Source organism: Athene cunicularia (assembly GCF_003259725.1).
Source record: "Athene cunicularia isolate RWA chromosome 3 unlocalized genomic scaffold, athCun1 chr3_part1, whole genome shotgun sequence".
NCBI lineage: Eukaryota > Metazoa > Chordata > Aves > Strigiformes > Strigidae > Athene > Athene cunicularia.
In genome coordinates this window covers 70,378,843-70,393,339 of record NW_020799097.1, presented here as the reverse complement: position 1 = coordinate 70,393,339, position 14,497 = coordinate 70,378,843, and the positions used below count along the sequence as shown (strand labels likewise).

The following is a 14,497-nucleotide window of genomic DNA, read 5'->3' as shown; positions in this document are numbered from 1 at the left end:
TTTTATCAGGCAAAGTCACAGCAAGACAAGCGCCTTTGGATTCTTCACTTGAAGAGGTTAATTCTAGAAAATCACCCTGCTAAAATTCCTGCCAAGGTAAAAATTATAAAAAACCCCACAAAACACCTCCTTATACTAACTTAAAGCAATCTTGTTCACTGCAAGATGCATAGCCATTTACAGAAAGTCTGGACTCCAGCAGGTTAATTAACATGTTGTTTACTTCTATCTTTAAAAGTTCCTCAAAATAAATGGGCAAGCTCCACTGTAAGCATCTACAGGGCTACAGTGGAAAAATTTAACTGGGTTAGCAGCATTGCTCTCTGTATTAGCGTTTTCCCACTAAGATATGAGTAACCAGGGATGTAGTGTCAGAAAGCTTGACTGTAAGAGCATACCCTAGCTTGCCTGTCTGCACAGCACTGAGGTGCTCTAATTGCAGCATGTGTAGACATTACCAAGCCAATTTTAATCTGTTTTGGCTAAATATCACAGCAGTGAAGCCACTGGCAGCACCCACTTCACTTTACAAATACACACACCCATCCTGACCCATGCATCCTTAGCTGGGACATCTAGGCCCTTTTTGGTCAGATAGCTGGCAAGCTTTATGCCAGAGAAAATGAGGCGCTGATATCATATTCATAGCTGTAATGTCTTGGAGTAGGGAAACCTGGTCCTTTTATTTATGAAATCCTGTATTAGAGCTCCAGGTGATGTTTCAAAGTGTAACATGTTTTATCTCTCAAAGGGTGTTAACCATCATTAACTCTTGCCATGACACAGCAGCCACTTACTCATGTGGAAGCAGGATTAATTTTTTTTGCCACTGAGTTTACTGCCTTTTTTTTCCCCTAGTATTAGTTTCACTGATCAGTTTCCCTGACTCTTTTTTTTCAATGAGTTTTATACTTAATGGCTAAAAAAGGTTACCTGTGACTGATGTACATGGTGCTGTACTCTCATTTTCAACAGTTGAACAAAAAGATTTATGGGAGAAAAAAAAGCCCTAGCCCTATTACTAATTCTCCTCTTCTTGTTGACTGAGTTTACTGAAGGTATAATGTTTATGCTAGTATCCATGCTTACAATGTAAATACTCATTGCAGTTTATTAGGTTGTAAAAACAAATACCACAGCATGATCTCAGCTTTTCTATCAAGATTTTTTTCTTACTTCTTAATGAATTTTTTTTATCTGTGGAAAAAATGTGTAACCAAAAATATAATGCCATTTTCTGCTCAGACAAATAATTTCACTTGAGAAAGAAAAGTCTAGCCAAGTAAATCTCTGAGGTTGTCTGCCTTTTTTTTTTTTTTCCCTTTCTTTTTTTATTTTTAAAACAAACCGGTTGTTTCTTTTCTCTGCCGTTTTTGGAGAATTTAATAGTAGTCCACATATGACGCCTGGTGGAAAATTAAAGAATTGCACCTGTAGAAGGGCAAGCAGGTTATGTAGGCTGTTTTGTTCTAGTTTATTTTCTTATTTATTAGCCAATACGCTTGATAAAACATCCAGATTATTTTTCCTATTAAGAAAAAATGTGAAAAATGAAATGCTTTTTATCCTGGTTCAATCTTACTCAAACCAAATTATGATTTTTTTAATTTTTTTTTTTTGGTCAGCTGTTCTTCAAGGAAACTCTTAAAGGAAGCAAGGTTGATGGTGTTTTTTGCGCCAACAATTTCAGAATTGAAAAACAGTAAAGGAGTTAAACTATTTGATTTTTAGGGAGGAAATGTTCTGTGAATCACAAAAAACCCCCATGATTCCCGGGTACTTGAGCCAGTTTTGTGCCGGTCTCAGCAGAATGAGGAGATGCATATTGACAGCTCTAAGTTCTGGGACCTGCAGAGAGATCTCTGGAGGTTTGAGCCTCTGTGGAGGAGACCCCGGACGTGCAGCACAGCCCAACCCCTGTCTTTAAAGCCAAAGTAGTTTTTGTGGTTGGATGTGCCATCACTCATCCTCCAGAAATTCCTTGCACCAGTGGGTGCTGTGGGCACATGCTCCTCCCCCTGTGCTGCCAGAAGGGAGGTGCTGCCGGGTGCAGTGAGCAACAGGTTTTTTTAGTGAAACCCTGAAGATAAACTCTGATAAGCTCCTGCCAGCAAAATTATTCTTGGCATATGTAACGTGTCCAACACACAGAGAAAGACAGAAAATAATGCTGGTAACCATACGTGTTAGTCCAAAAATTAAACTTGCTGTTGTTTACATATAAACTCACTACTGTCTGTAATATGCAATGTAATTTGTCCTTCTGCTTACAGTTTAATTTTTCCATTTGTTACTTTTTCAGGCCAAGCAGGCAATTCTAGAAATGGATGCCATACGTAAGTTGGTTCTTTTTCATTTCTCTTTAAAAAAAATGAATAAACCAACTTCAGAAGTTTGGCTTTAACTGTTGGTTTCATCTGAGATGGAAGAAGGCCAGGCTTATGTTCCTTGAATTATGACCTTTCTGGAAAACCCAAAATTGGTTGCAGATTCCATGGAGCTCTGTAGGCATTGGGCTGACTGATCTGCAACCAACAAGTTATGTCTCTTGATGAGCAAGGAAGAGGCAGATGAGACCTTCTGTAAACCCTGGCCACGCTCCTCTGCTTACTCCATGCTGACTAAATGTATGACCTTTCCTGTGTTGTAGCATAAACTCTTTCTGGCTAGTACCCACTGAAGGGCTAGCAATGAGCAAACGCAGCTTGAAGAAGTATGTAGCAGTGTTATGACTTTGTGCTGACAAACCTGCAGCTGGAGGACAGTGAGGCTTGAGCTTATGTCTGAAGAGTTTACCTGTGTGCATCCCAGGAGTCAGCATTAGAATGCACGTGTGATGCTGCTGTCTGCACTCTTGAGTATAGTCCCATCTGCATGGTCCCTCCTCTTGCATTTTCGGCTTGCTGCCTTTGCTGGTGCAAACTGCGTTAGCTCTTCATGTTGCCAGAGATCCCTCACAGTGCAGGGAAATGAGAGTAATAGTCCTACGTTACAAATGCCAAGGAAGTCTTGGAGTAAGGCAGGCTTGTTATTTATTGACGTAGTTGTTGTAGAGAGTTGGTCAGGAAGGCTCTGAGAAACTGGCAAATGTGATGATGGTGGATAAATGCTGCCGGGTTAACCATCTGGAGCAAGACACAACTGAAGTGTTTCTGTGGCTGGGTGGTTAACAGCTATGCTACACCAGCATATCTTGCTTGTGTTGCTTCAGGCTCTGATGAAGTGTCACTATATCAGTCATCAAAGGATGATGGCACTGCCTCCAGAGAGAGCTGCTGAGGTGTGTGAAGCAACACCCTTGTCACTGTCTTTATTCCTTGTGCCTCTGCTTGTCTCACAGATCACCCAGGCTTCCACTATAGCCCTGAGGGAGAAATGAAATCATCCTACCAGCCTAAAGAAGGCACTGCTCCTCACAGAGTGAGAAGGAAATCAGGTGAATAAACTCTTCAACCACCAAGATGACAAAAGGAAAAACAAGCAGGGTTGTTCAGGGTTGAGGGAGGCTGGGCATGTGGAAGTGGTCTTTAACCTGCACTCCATGCAGTTTTAACATGGCACAGCATCTCTCAGGTATGGGTGGATCATCTTACTAACCATTTGTTGTTTATGTGATTTAGTTCTTTATACACTGTTTGATTTAATGTCATGGATATGCATTCCTAATGATGGATGCATAAAGAATGGTTGGTACTTTCTAATGGCTAAAAGAATGCATATGCAGGAAAGCCAGTCTGACATATTTCCCCCCCTCCCTGAAATAATTTCTATCTCGCAAGTGGTTACATCCTGATTATGATAGGCTTGTTATTTCAAACATGATTACTATCTTTACTTAGTGTAATGTCTGCCTTATGGCTAATAGAGATTTGAGAGGTGGTTATGCTGACTTCAGAGGTTTTTTTCCTCCTAGCTCAAACATACATCCATAATTACTGTTAGTTTCTTCTTGAAGCCATTACCAATGTCTGTGTAGTTGGGAGATTCATGTTGCAGTCACTGTGTTTCCCTCTTCAGCTACTTAAAGACCTTTCCAATTTGGAGTATGTAACATTGTGTATGGGGAATGAAATGACATAAACAAGGTTCACGAGAGCATTGATGTAGTGATTTATCATATAGCAGCACTTGTGTCTGAAAAACAATCAAGTTTTAATTACTTTTCAGGCATCTTCCTTTGCTTCTGAGGTGAAGGATTGCATTGGTGCTGCTTTGCCTGTAAAAGGAATAATACAAAATACTTATCAAATGACCTCCTATGTAATGTTCAACTACTTACACTTCTAAGGCCCTGCTAAGCTGTTGGTACCTCGTACGTACTCCTAATAGGAAACCTCCAGCAACTTAGAGCAATAACAGAGCTGACCAAGGCTTTTGAAAGCAGGAATCTTAACATGGAATAAAATTTTACATGTGGCTTATTGTATGGAGCGCAGCTGCTATTGCATTAAGAAGCACCTACATTTTTGGTAACAACTGTAGGTTTGACACTTCAAGAAATACTTTCATGTGAGGAAATTGGTTAAGAAATTAAAATCTGGCTTCCCTGCATGGCATCAGAAGCTTATATTTTTAGTGTCTGTGTTATAAAAAGTTGGCCAAGATGCCCCTGTATTTCTTTGGGATGCTGGAGTGCTCAAACATGTTGTTGTCTTTTTCAGAACCCTCATCTAGAGTCCATAAAGTTTTGAAGTCAAATGGTAAGTTACTCCATCTACTGTTTATTGACCCAGTGCTTCTGTACTTTGTAGAAGAAGTAAAGATGGATCTTTTTCTCCTATAAATTTACCTAAATGCATTGGGGGGTGGGGGAGACAGGGAGGGAAGAGAGGCAAGTGTGGAAAGAAAACAAAACATTGATGTTTAAATCTAATGTCTGCTTTTCTACACTTGGGTTCTGGTCCTGTAAACGTCCTAGAAGCTGGCAACTGAACACAGTGTCTTGGCCATTGTGAGTAGTTGCTCATATCACATCAGTGTTACAAAACCAGGACCTCAAGTGGAGGTAAAGCTCATGCTGTCTTTGTTTTATCAGAGACCCTAGATCTGCTCAACTGCTGCTGCATTTCCCTTTTGGGAATTCATAACTGGGATATTAGTCTAGCATTAAGATGGGCGTAGACTGACACCGGTTTGATTATTCCCTTATGATGAGGTATATATTTTTGTTTTCAGATGTAAGTCCAGATATGCAGAAGGTAAGTAATTTCTTCTATTTCTTGGTTTACTGCATTCAAAATAATTAACGCACAGTATTTCCTGTAGAATCTGCATGTTCTTGGTTGTGTTGACTTTAAGAATGGAAACAAAACCATAAATGTTGTTTAGCATCTCCAATAAGGTTACTGGAATGAAAGCAATAGAAATAACAGCCAACTATTTCAGGAATCTTTAATAAAGAAAAAATAACTGATGCATATATTGTTGTACTTTACAGTATAATCAATTACTAATGCTGTTGGGTACTTAAATACCACTATAATCATGGAATTGCTGTGTATAAAGATAGTCTTTATTCGTTGAAGCATATTGTCTTTGCATTCCTTAAAGACTGGAAAAATTCAGCTTTTACTGATATATGTATCATAAATATAAATCATGATATAAGACCAAACAAAGCAGATGAAGCTTAAGGAGATGGAAAGGAACATTTCTAATTTTTACATTTTCTGTAAGAATTCTGATGAAGTCCCCAGTGTAGTTTGAATGTCTCATGTTGAATTTCAGGTCCTGGGGATGGAAGTTAAAGTGTGTGTGTGTGTGTGTGTGTGTGTGTAAGATTTACAACAGGGTACATTAGATATGACTTCACTGGGATGCCGTAACACTGGAGCCCATGATTGGGAGGGGGTTTTTGCATATATTTTTTCCAAGTCTAAATATTCGATGGAAAAATACCGGTTGTTTTACTTATTTCTTTATAAATCTAATTTCAGTGCAACTAGCTGAATGTGGCTTAAACATTGCCTATAAATCTGATGTAGAACAGTGTCTTAGTAGAATATGTAGTCTCTATAAACTTCTAATCAAAGTTTTGTCATGTTTTTTTAAGCGGATCAGTATTGAAGGAGCCCTGTTATCTCAAGCTACCAAACTAGGATCAAATGAAGCCTTGCTAAATTCTAGGAAGAAGGTTTTGTTGGAATCCAGTGGGCTAGAGAGCCAATTTCAAGAATCTATTGAGCCTGCCTACAGCAGCGATCAGGACGAAAATCTTCAGACTTCTGCTACAGAACAGATTGATGCTGATGATGAAGAAGAGTCTGAACAGGTAGGAAAAAGAGGGGAAAAATAAAATCTTTTTTCCTGTGGAGGATGGAAGAGGGATTAAAATTATCTGTAAAACTGCAAGGAGGCAGGAACGTGTTAAAGGTGTTTACAACTTTCTCTCCTTAGAAATATTTTTATTTAGACCTCACATGACACTCTCTTGCATTTTACAGAGAAGATGTAAAATTAGCCCCTATACAGAGGAAGAAATCCCCACTGCTTGAAAGAGATTTTACTTAGTCCTTTGCAGTCCTCAAGCCTAGTTCTGACAGAAAGCTTTTATCTGTTGCACAAAACTGACTTTTCCTTTCTTCTCCAGCTGATGCCATAAAAGGAACCTTTTTAGGCCACATGTGGAAGCAATGCCTTCAAGTCTCCAAAGCAAGGACTTGAATATTAAATTAAGACTGTGGTGCTACCATGTATGGTGTGATGTTTCTTGACCTGTGAGCTGCTGGCAGTAGCTAGGAACATGTGAACTTTAAAATGCGAAATTTTGAATCAGATTTTTGAAAATGACAATCTTTATATGTTACTACTGCACAGTTTTCCCGACTCTACATCATGTTTACATACATATGTAGTACTTCTGAAAGACTTAAATCCCATCTTTGAAATGTGGCTGTATTAAAGAATCCAGATTTTTCAGTTTGTTTGGTTTAGTTGATGCTGAGGTCCTATCCTTGTGTGGTCCATTTATTTTGTGAATCATCCTAAACTCATTATTGAAATTCTTTTTGAAGCTTACTGTGCATTTCATTTTTGAAATTACACTATTTGCACTGTAAATCTTCGATGAAAATAGTATCTCATATCAGTGTACTGCAGTGTCTTGTAATTCTCCCTCTTCCTGACATGAGTAAGAACAAAAGAATGAGTAAGTGTGCGAAATAATGCCACTATAAAAACGTGTAATAGTAGCTTAGTGTTTAATCATAGGTGTGGCAGCAGTACCTTCTCAGATTCCCCCCATTCCCACCATGTGTGCCCTTCAGTCTGAGTTAATTTGGACACTGCCCAACACGTAACATTCTGGCCTTCTCTTTGTTGTTTTTTTTTTTCCTGGGAAGTTGGATGACAGTATATTTTTTTCGTTTAGACCTCTTTCTGGTTTTTAAGACTGCAAGTGATAGTGAGACTATCCCCTCCCCTTTTTAAAATTGAAAAAAGACTTTGAAAATTGAATTTTTATGTGACCACCTTCTGTTATAGCTTTGGGAGATCAAGCCATTTCCCTTGTCCAATTTCTGTGTATTCTTTTACATCTTTATTTTTATACACAGATTCTGCTTTCAGCCCCTTTTGACAAGCTGTATGGATTGATATAAATTTAATTGGTTATTGTAAAGGAAGTTTAATAGGCTCTGGATGATTCTTGTGGCAGTGCTCTGACTACTCATGAGCATTTTGTCCTCCCAGCATGGATACCTGGCCTGTTCTAGCTGCTAATAATTCTTCTGAACAAGACTGTACAAAGAACCTTAGATTTTATCACCCCTCCCTTTTCTTTTAAATCACAGGGAGTGCAGCAAAACTCACTGCAGAAATCAAAAGGAGGAAGAAAAAGACTTAATAGTCAAGCTGCTGAAAATGTTGAAAAACGGAGAAGTGTTAATCTCAACAAGTGTGAAACACCGGTATATCTTTTTATTTTTACTTCTATTTTGCTGTGCATCATAGAGATGTCAAAGAAATCTGTATTTTTCCTAGGTAGACAGATAAGTCATCTTCTGTTTATGTCATTTGTTAATATTCATATCACTGAAATATTAATCTGTATGATGAAGGATGATTCTTTTTGGGACAGGTTATAAAAACAACTGATCAAACCAATCGGCATTAACTTAAGCCAAATGAAATTATCTTTCCGTCTCTTTCCCAACCTCTGGCCGGGAATATCTACAGCATCCTTCACATTAGCTTTAGGTGGCATGTGGCCTTGCTGTAAATTAGATCTGCTATTGGAGCTGGATGAAAATATACTCCGAAAAGAGAATGAAATTTTTGGTGGCATGTGCTAGAGAGCATAACATACCTTTCTGCTAGGGTTATAGGCAAGGGGAAAGGGAGGAGAACAAAACTTTTGGCACAAACCCAGAGTCAGATCAGCTTAATCCAACTGTGAAACTGCAGAGTTAGCATAAAAGCTTTAATCTAACTCCTGCCAAACAAATTTGCCTTTAATTACTTATGCATTAACATAAGCCAATGTCTTGTATTTGAAGTAAGATGTTATTAAACACCAGGAGGGAACATGGAGTTATGGTAAAGATTAGAAGGCAAAGCAGTCTGGCATTCCCACCTTGCCTCCCTGCTCGCCCTGCCCATGTCCACCTGACTCCGTACTGTGGGACACGCTGGTGCTATGGCAGTTCTATGAATGGAGGGAATTGCTGTACTATCGCAGGGGATAGGCTAATGTTACCTGTGTGTTTCAAATCTCCACAGAGCTCCAAGGACCCTTCAGATGAAGAGTCAATCCAGTTGAATACTAATCTCCCATTTTCGAGCGCAGCCGGACAGCCACCGTCGCCTAGACCATTCAGCACACCCCAGAGCAACTCACTAATCATGAATATCCTGGGGGGAGGTACATCTCTCAGAAACATCTGGACTGACCATCAGATCAGGCAGGCATTGTTTCCCAGCCGGCGTCCACCTTATGAGAATGAAGATGACGAAGATGATTATCAGATGTTTGTACCATCAGTGTCTACATCCAACGCTAGTTCAGCTGTGGGTGGAGAAAGGAGGGGTTCTTCTGGGCGTCCATGCAGCTGGCATTTGGGGGTAGTGCACCAAAATGAGACTTCCAGCCCCACTCGTCACAAAATTGTTAGGCGAGCCAGTAGTGCTGGTGAAAGTAACACACGTCCAGCCAGTGCAAGGTATAAAATAGGGGAGCGAGGTTCTCGAAGGGAAGTGAAGAGAGCAGAGGTGAGCGATATGAATGCATATCCTGAATCTTCAGAGGAGCTGACCATCGATGATATTGAACACGTTTATGATAATATAAGCTATGAAGACTTAAAGCTGATGGGTCTGACAAGAAGGGAGGAGGCAGACCGCGGTCCCCAGAGATCTGCTAGAGACTCTCTCTACGAGGCTGATAACAAAAGCATCTTAGATTCACCCTCCAAAAAAAGGACAGCAAATCAAAACAGGGCCTCCATTCATGCAAGTAGGGATGAGATGCTACTCAGTAGAGAAGCACCTACTTCGAGTTTGGATGAGCTCAGGATTGTTGAAGACAACATCTATGACACTATAGTGCTTCCAGAAACAGCGCTATTGAATTTTAAATGTGACCCCTTAAAATGCTCTAAAAGGAGGAGTTTTCTGGGCCTGGAAAAAGACTTTGCACGTTGTGACAATCTACAGCAGTTTGTTTCTGAAGAGAGTCTCCAGTTCAGTGAAGATGAAAGTCCTTACCATCGTGTTCCTGTCGACAATGACTATTTGAGCTTAGTAGATAGCTCCTCCAACTCAGATTCACTGTCCCATAAGTCTGCAGCAGATAAACTCTCAGAGGAAGTAGATGAGATTTGGAATGACCTGGAGAACTACATCAAGAAGAATGAGGAAAAGACAAGAGACCGTCTCCTTGCAGCCTTTCCTGTTTGTAAAGATGATATGCAGGAAAGGCTGCATGCTGGTAGTACACCTGAACTGAGTAAAGATGTAGAGTACTCGCTGTCTACTCTGTCTCTGCCAGAAACTCCTATTTTCCCTAAAACTGTGAAGCCCAGAGCTGCCACCATAAGTGAGGCTAATCTCCGGCTTGAAGACACTACACCATGCAAGGAGAACTCTTTTGTGAGTCTGAACAGGTCTTCCTTCTCCAGTGAGATGCCTTTTGTAGATAGCCCGTACGAATCTGCCAATAGTGTTCTGTCCAATGCACATGCAGAGGGCATGGAAAATGACTTGGCTGTTGTGGATAAAACAAAGAACAGAGTTTTTATGATGGCAAGGCAGTACAGTCAAAAAATTAAGAAGGCTAACCAGCTTTTGAAAGTTAAAAGTCCAGAGCAGGAACAACCAGCTAGCAGACAACAGAAACTGAAACACAAAGATCTCGCTGCTATTCTGGAGGAGAAGAAACAAGGAGGTCCTGCTATTGGTATGTTAAAAGTATTTCTACACCGATACATTTCTTTAGTAACTTTTAGTGAAATTTGTGTACTGAAATGGAAGATTATTAATTTTCTATACCTTGTTAGTTGAGTATTTTATTTTCTGTGTTACTACTGAAATGAGTTCTTGGTGAACTGCTTCTAACGTGAATAGTGCTTTATATCTCAGTTCTTGTCGTTACTTGATAAAATGGGAAGAAATAGTGGGTAGTCTCAGGAAAGATCAATTCAGCTGAGGCTGAAAATAGAAATCATGCCTGAAGCTCTATTGGCCTCTTTACAGAAAAGCAATTATTTCCTTTAATAGTGTGATCTTCCGAGTTTGCCTAGAAGGTGTATTTTCAGGTAGGTTCACCTCCTGAGTCATGTGCATTTGCTCAGGTACCATCCACATCATGCCTATAAGCATAAGGAATGGGGTCAGATAAGAAAGAGCTGGTAGTCATGCTTTATCTAATGAATGTGTAAAGGCGTGGATATGCAACAGCTTTGGAACTATTTTTGTCCGTGGTCAAGTGAAACAAATGGGAGAATGGAGCCAGTGGACTCCACAGATTAGAATGTCATTCTTGCCTTCTTGTGATATTTATAAAAGTCCCTAAATATCTTATTTACCAGGCTATTTTCAAAATGTTCTTTTCCATTTTAACATGAAACAAGCAGTGTATGATTGGAACTATGTGCTACATTGCATCCGGCATGACTGTTCACTGTTGCAAGATATTTTATGCTTCTTTTTCTTAATACAATGTACTGAAATGCAATTGCAGCGCACGGCTTTTCCAGCCTGTTGTTTCCTGTTGAGGCTGAAGATACTGACACAGCTGTAAACTTTTCTCTTGACCAATACAAAGCATTTTGAAATTTTTAAGTTTTTGAGGTTTTTAAATTTTCACATGACACATTTGAATGGATTGATTGCCTCTGCTAATTTAATTCTCTCTCCTTTATAGGTGCCAGAATAGCTGAATATTCCCAGCTTTATGACCAAATCGTCTTTAGAGAAAGTTCACCTAAGGTTCAAAAGGAAGCCTGGGCCCCTCCTCAGGAGCCATCATCTGGGAGGTTTTCCACGCCTGTGGCTGCATCTCCTCCCCGTTCCCAGGCTGCCAGTGACTGCTCAAGAGCAGAAGATTGGCTTTTGCATTCTACGTACAGTAACGGTGAGCTTGCTGACTTCTCTCCATGGCCTGAATCCCAAGACTCAAAGTCCAAGATCTCGTATACAGAAGCCGGAACAAAAAGCAATTCAAGGCAGTTGCCATCAGCTGGCTCGGTGCCTTCCCTTCAGATTTCTAACCGTTTGCATGTCCCGGTGCAGAGGTGGAGTGCCATTATAAGCCAGCCGAACAAAGAAAATTTACACCAAGATCACATCTATAATTCTCTTGGGAGAAGAATAAGCAATGTGAAACCACAGGCATACAGCAGGTCACAGTCATCTTCCTCAATTGTGGTCAACAGGTCTGGAGAATCAATAGTATATCCTAATGAAACGGACAAGAAAAAGTTCCATTCGAACAGGACCTTCCGATTCAACAGCCATCAAACGCCGGGTATTGCTTCAGGATGTACGGGGCCTGATACGAGAAAGCAGATCACTGAAAACTGTTCAGATATGATTCTGCAGGATTCTCAAAAGGTCCTGAGAGTGAACAGGGCCTCCCCTCTGACGGCACAAATGGCCACTCAGAACTATTTTTCAAATTTCAAAGATACTGAAGAAGAAGGGGATGATGATGACTATGTTGAAATAAAATCTGAAGATGAGGGATCTGACTTGGAGACTTTTCGGAACCAAACAAGGAAATTGGATCCTAAACTGTGTCATGCAGATGCTGCTCCTTCTGAAACACTCTGTGGCAAAACTGTCTCTTGTACTCCTGCAAAACCTGCTGGCAGCAAACATGCGCTTACCCCATATCTGACTGCATATAACGATTCGGATAAACTGAACGACTACCTGTGGAGAGTGCCATCTCCTAATCAGCAGAATATTGTCCAGTCTTTAAGGGAAAAGTTTCAGTGTCTCAGTTCAAGTAGCTTTGCTTGATGCTTTCAGTAATTTCTAGCTGTACTGCCTTATCATGACAGAGTATATACTAGGACAATCAGTACTGGCATCATTTATGTCCATAATATTACACCATCAGGCATTGTATCACAGTAATATTGTAAATAGATGTGAAATATATCTCTTTTTTTTTAAATGGTTTAGAATTCTGGAAATGAAAAAGGCCATGTGTGTGCTGTCTGGTGTCTCACACCATAGTGCAGGTGGACTTCTCATCTCCTGTTTAACCTTTGCATTTCTTCCCTTGTTAGGTGTGATGATACCTTTTGATTCTTACCATCGAACCAGGTGTGATGCCATTTGATTCTTAAACCATTTTATCGTGTGGAAACCTTTGTATTTGGGCTTTTGAGTTGGTGACCAGTGTTCTGTGTCCAAAATACCCACGTGATTCCTCTGAATATGTATGGGAGCATTTAGCTGAGCAGCTACTCCCATGACTGTGCAGATTTCTGAGCAGGGTTCTGGTAATTGCATCAACATGCTATATGTGCAATCACACATACTTTTTGCACGTTACTTTTCATCAGACAGTTTCCAAGTCTGTGGGACCAATGCATATGCTACATTACTTTAGAACAGGCTTCTTACGTTTTAAACAAAACCCAGTCCTAGTGCTTGTGAGAGATGCCAGACTGTGGTAGCTCTGTGTCTGAAGCCTCTTGTACTGACTGTAACTCATGGCAAGCAGAGGATGGACAGTGGCAGCTTTTTGTGTGAACCTGTGGACATAATGCAGTCCTTGCCTGGAGGATGTTTTGGGCAGTAGAAGGGGAGCTTTGCTGCTTGTGAAGATGAGTAGACCAGGTTTGGTACCTCCAGTGGTGGTGGTGTTTGTGACCTGCAGGCAAAATTTGAGTACCTTGTAGCTCAGAACCCAGCAGTTGAAAGCCACTGTGCATGAGTTTGCAAAGTAGCTGTGTTTTATACGAAGTGGCCTGCAGGGCCTGTTCAAGTCCCAAAGTCCATAATCCCAAGAGAGAATGAGGCTTGGCCAGATGCTTGCGTGAAATAATAATCATGAGGCACGTTTGGCCCATAGGGTGCTGCAGTGATACTGCCGGTTGACTGACAAGCTGCCTTCCCCGGGGGAATGTTATTTCCTGTAGTAGGTAGTGACCCTTCCTGGCAGAGAGTATTTTGCAAACCAGGCAGGGCTGATTCTAATCCAATTTATGTACAATAGAAGTAGCTTAAAAAATGAGAATACATTCCATTCTTTTGCAAATAATGTGTAGAATAAATGCTGCCATTTAGAACAAGAACAGGCTTTCCAATACAATGCACACTTACTCCCCTTTGTAACCTTTGTTGCACGGCTTTGGATTCTGTTACTTGAAAATATTGTACCTAAAGGAAAGCCTGAACACGTCTACGCTGATCATCTTGTGTGACTGTTGTTCTTTTTTGGTGCTTAAATTCTTCAGATTTCATGGATAAAGCCAGTACCAAGTAATACATATCAATAAATAAAGGAGTTGCATTGAAATACTATTTTTACTAACCACATAACACTCCCCTCAGCTACAGAGCACTGTACTTCTGGAACAGCTGACAATTTACTATACAGTGGTTACTGTGAGGAAAACCTGAAGTTGTCAGTGTACAGCTAATTACTTGCAGACTAAGATTTAAGGACTTGAATTTGTTAGAACGGATTAAATTATTTACCGCACGTTATCTTGCGTTGGCTAGAAATTGTTATTTTTGCGGGCTGGTTGGTCATGGTACTTACTAGCTCGTACCACAGGGATACTTGTTACAGTCAGCATACCCACTGTGATAGGACCCGCCTCTATCTAGTAGAATCTGAGTGAGAAATAATGTTGTACATATTTAAGACGCCGAAGTGTAGCAGAGCCTGTATTTATTTAATATAGCTTGTAAAGTATTGTAAATATGAATAGAAGTTAAATCAGTGCTTCACCCGCGCACGTCTAGATTTGGTTAAACAGCTAGGGGAACGTTGCTTAACTCCCATCTCATGCAATCAATAGAGTTGGGGGGGGGGGGGGGG

General features: G+C 40.4%; 1 protein-coding gene across 5 annotated transcripts in view; it reads left to right on the top strand.

Annotated features, from left to right (window-relative positions):
* The window catches only part of PLEKHG1 (pleckstrin homology and RhoGEF domain containing G1), a 117,836-nt gene extending 103,345 nt beyond the window's left edge, over positions 1-14,491 (top strand). For all 5 annotated transcript variants that reach the window (XM_026844988.1, XM_026844983.1, XM_026844985.1 and 2 more), the window contains 9 exons: positions 10-96; positions 2,303-2,336; positions 3,341-3,436; positions 4,662-4,700; positions 5,176-5,198; positions 6,053-6,271; positions 7,791-7,907; positions 8,719-10,393; positions 11,360-14,491. In XM_026844988.1, coding sequence (XP_026700789.1) covers positions 10-96; positions 2,303-2,336; positions 3,341-3,436; positions 4,662-4,700; positions 5,176-5,198; positions 6,053-6,271; positions 7,791-7,907; positions 8,719-10,393; positions 11,360-12,459 — 3,390 coding nt within the window. In that variant the 3' untranslated portion in view covers positions 12,460-14,491. The remainder of the gene's footprint in view (positions 1-9; positions 97-2,302; positions 2,337-3,340; positions 3,437-4,661; positions 4,701-5,175; positions 5,199-6,052; positions 6,272-7,790; positions 7,908-8,718; positions 10,394-11,359) is intronic.
* Positions 14,492-14,497: the final 6 nt, after the last annotated feature.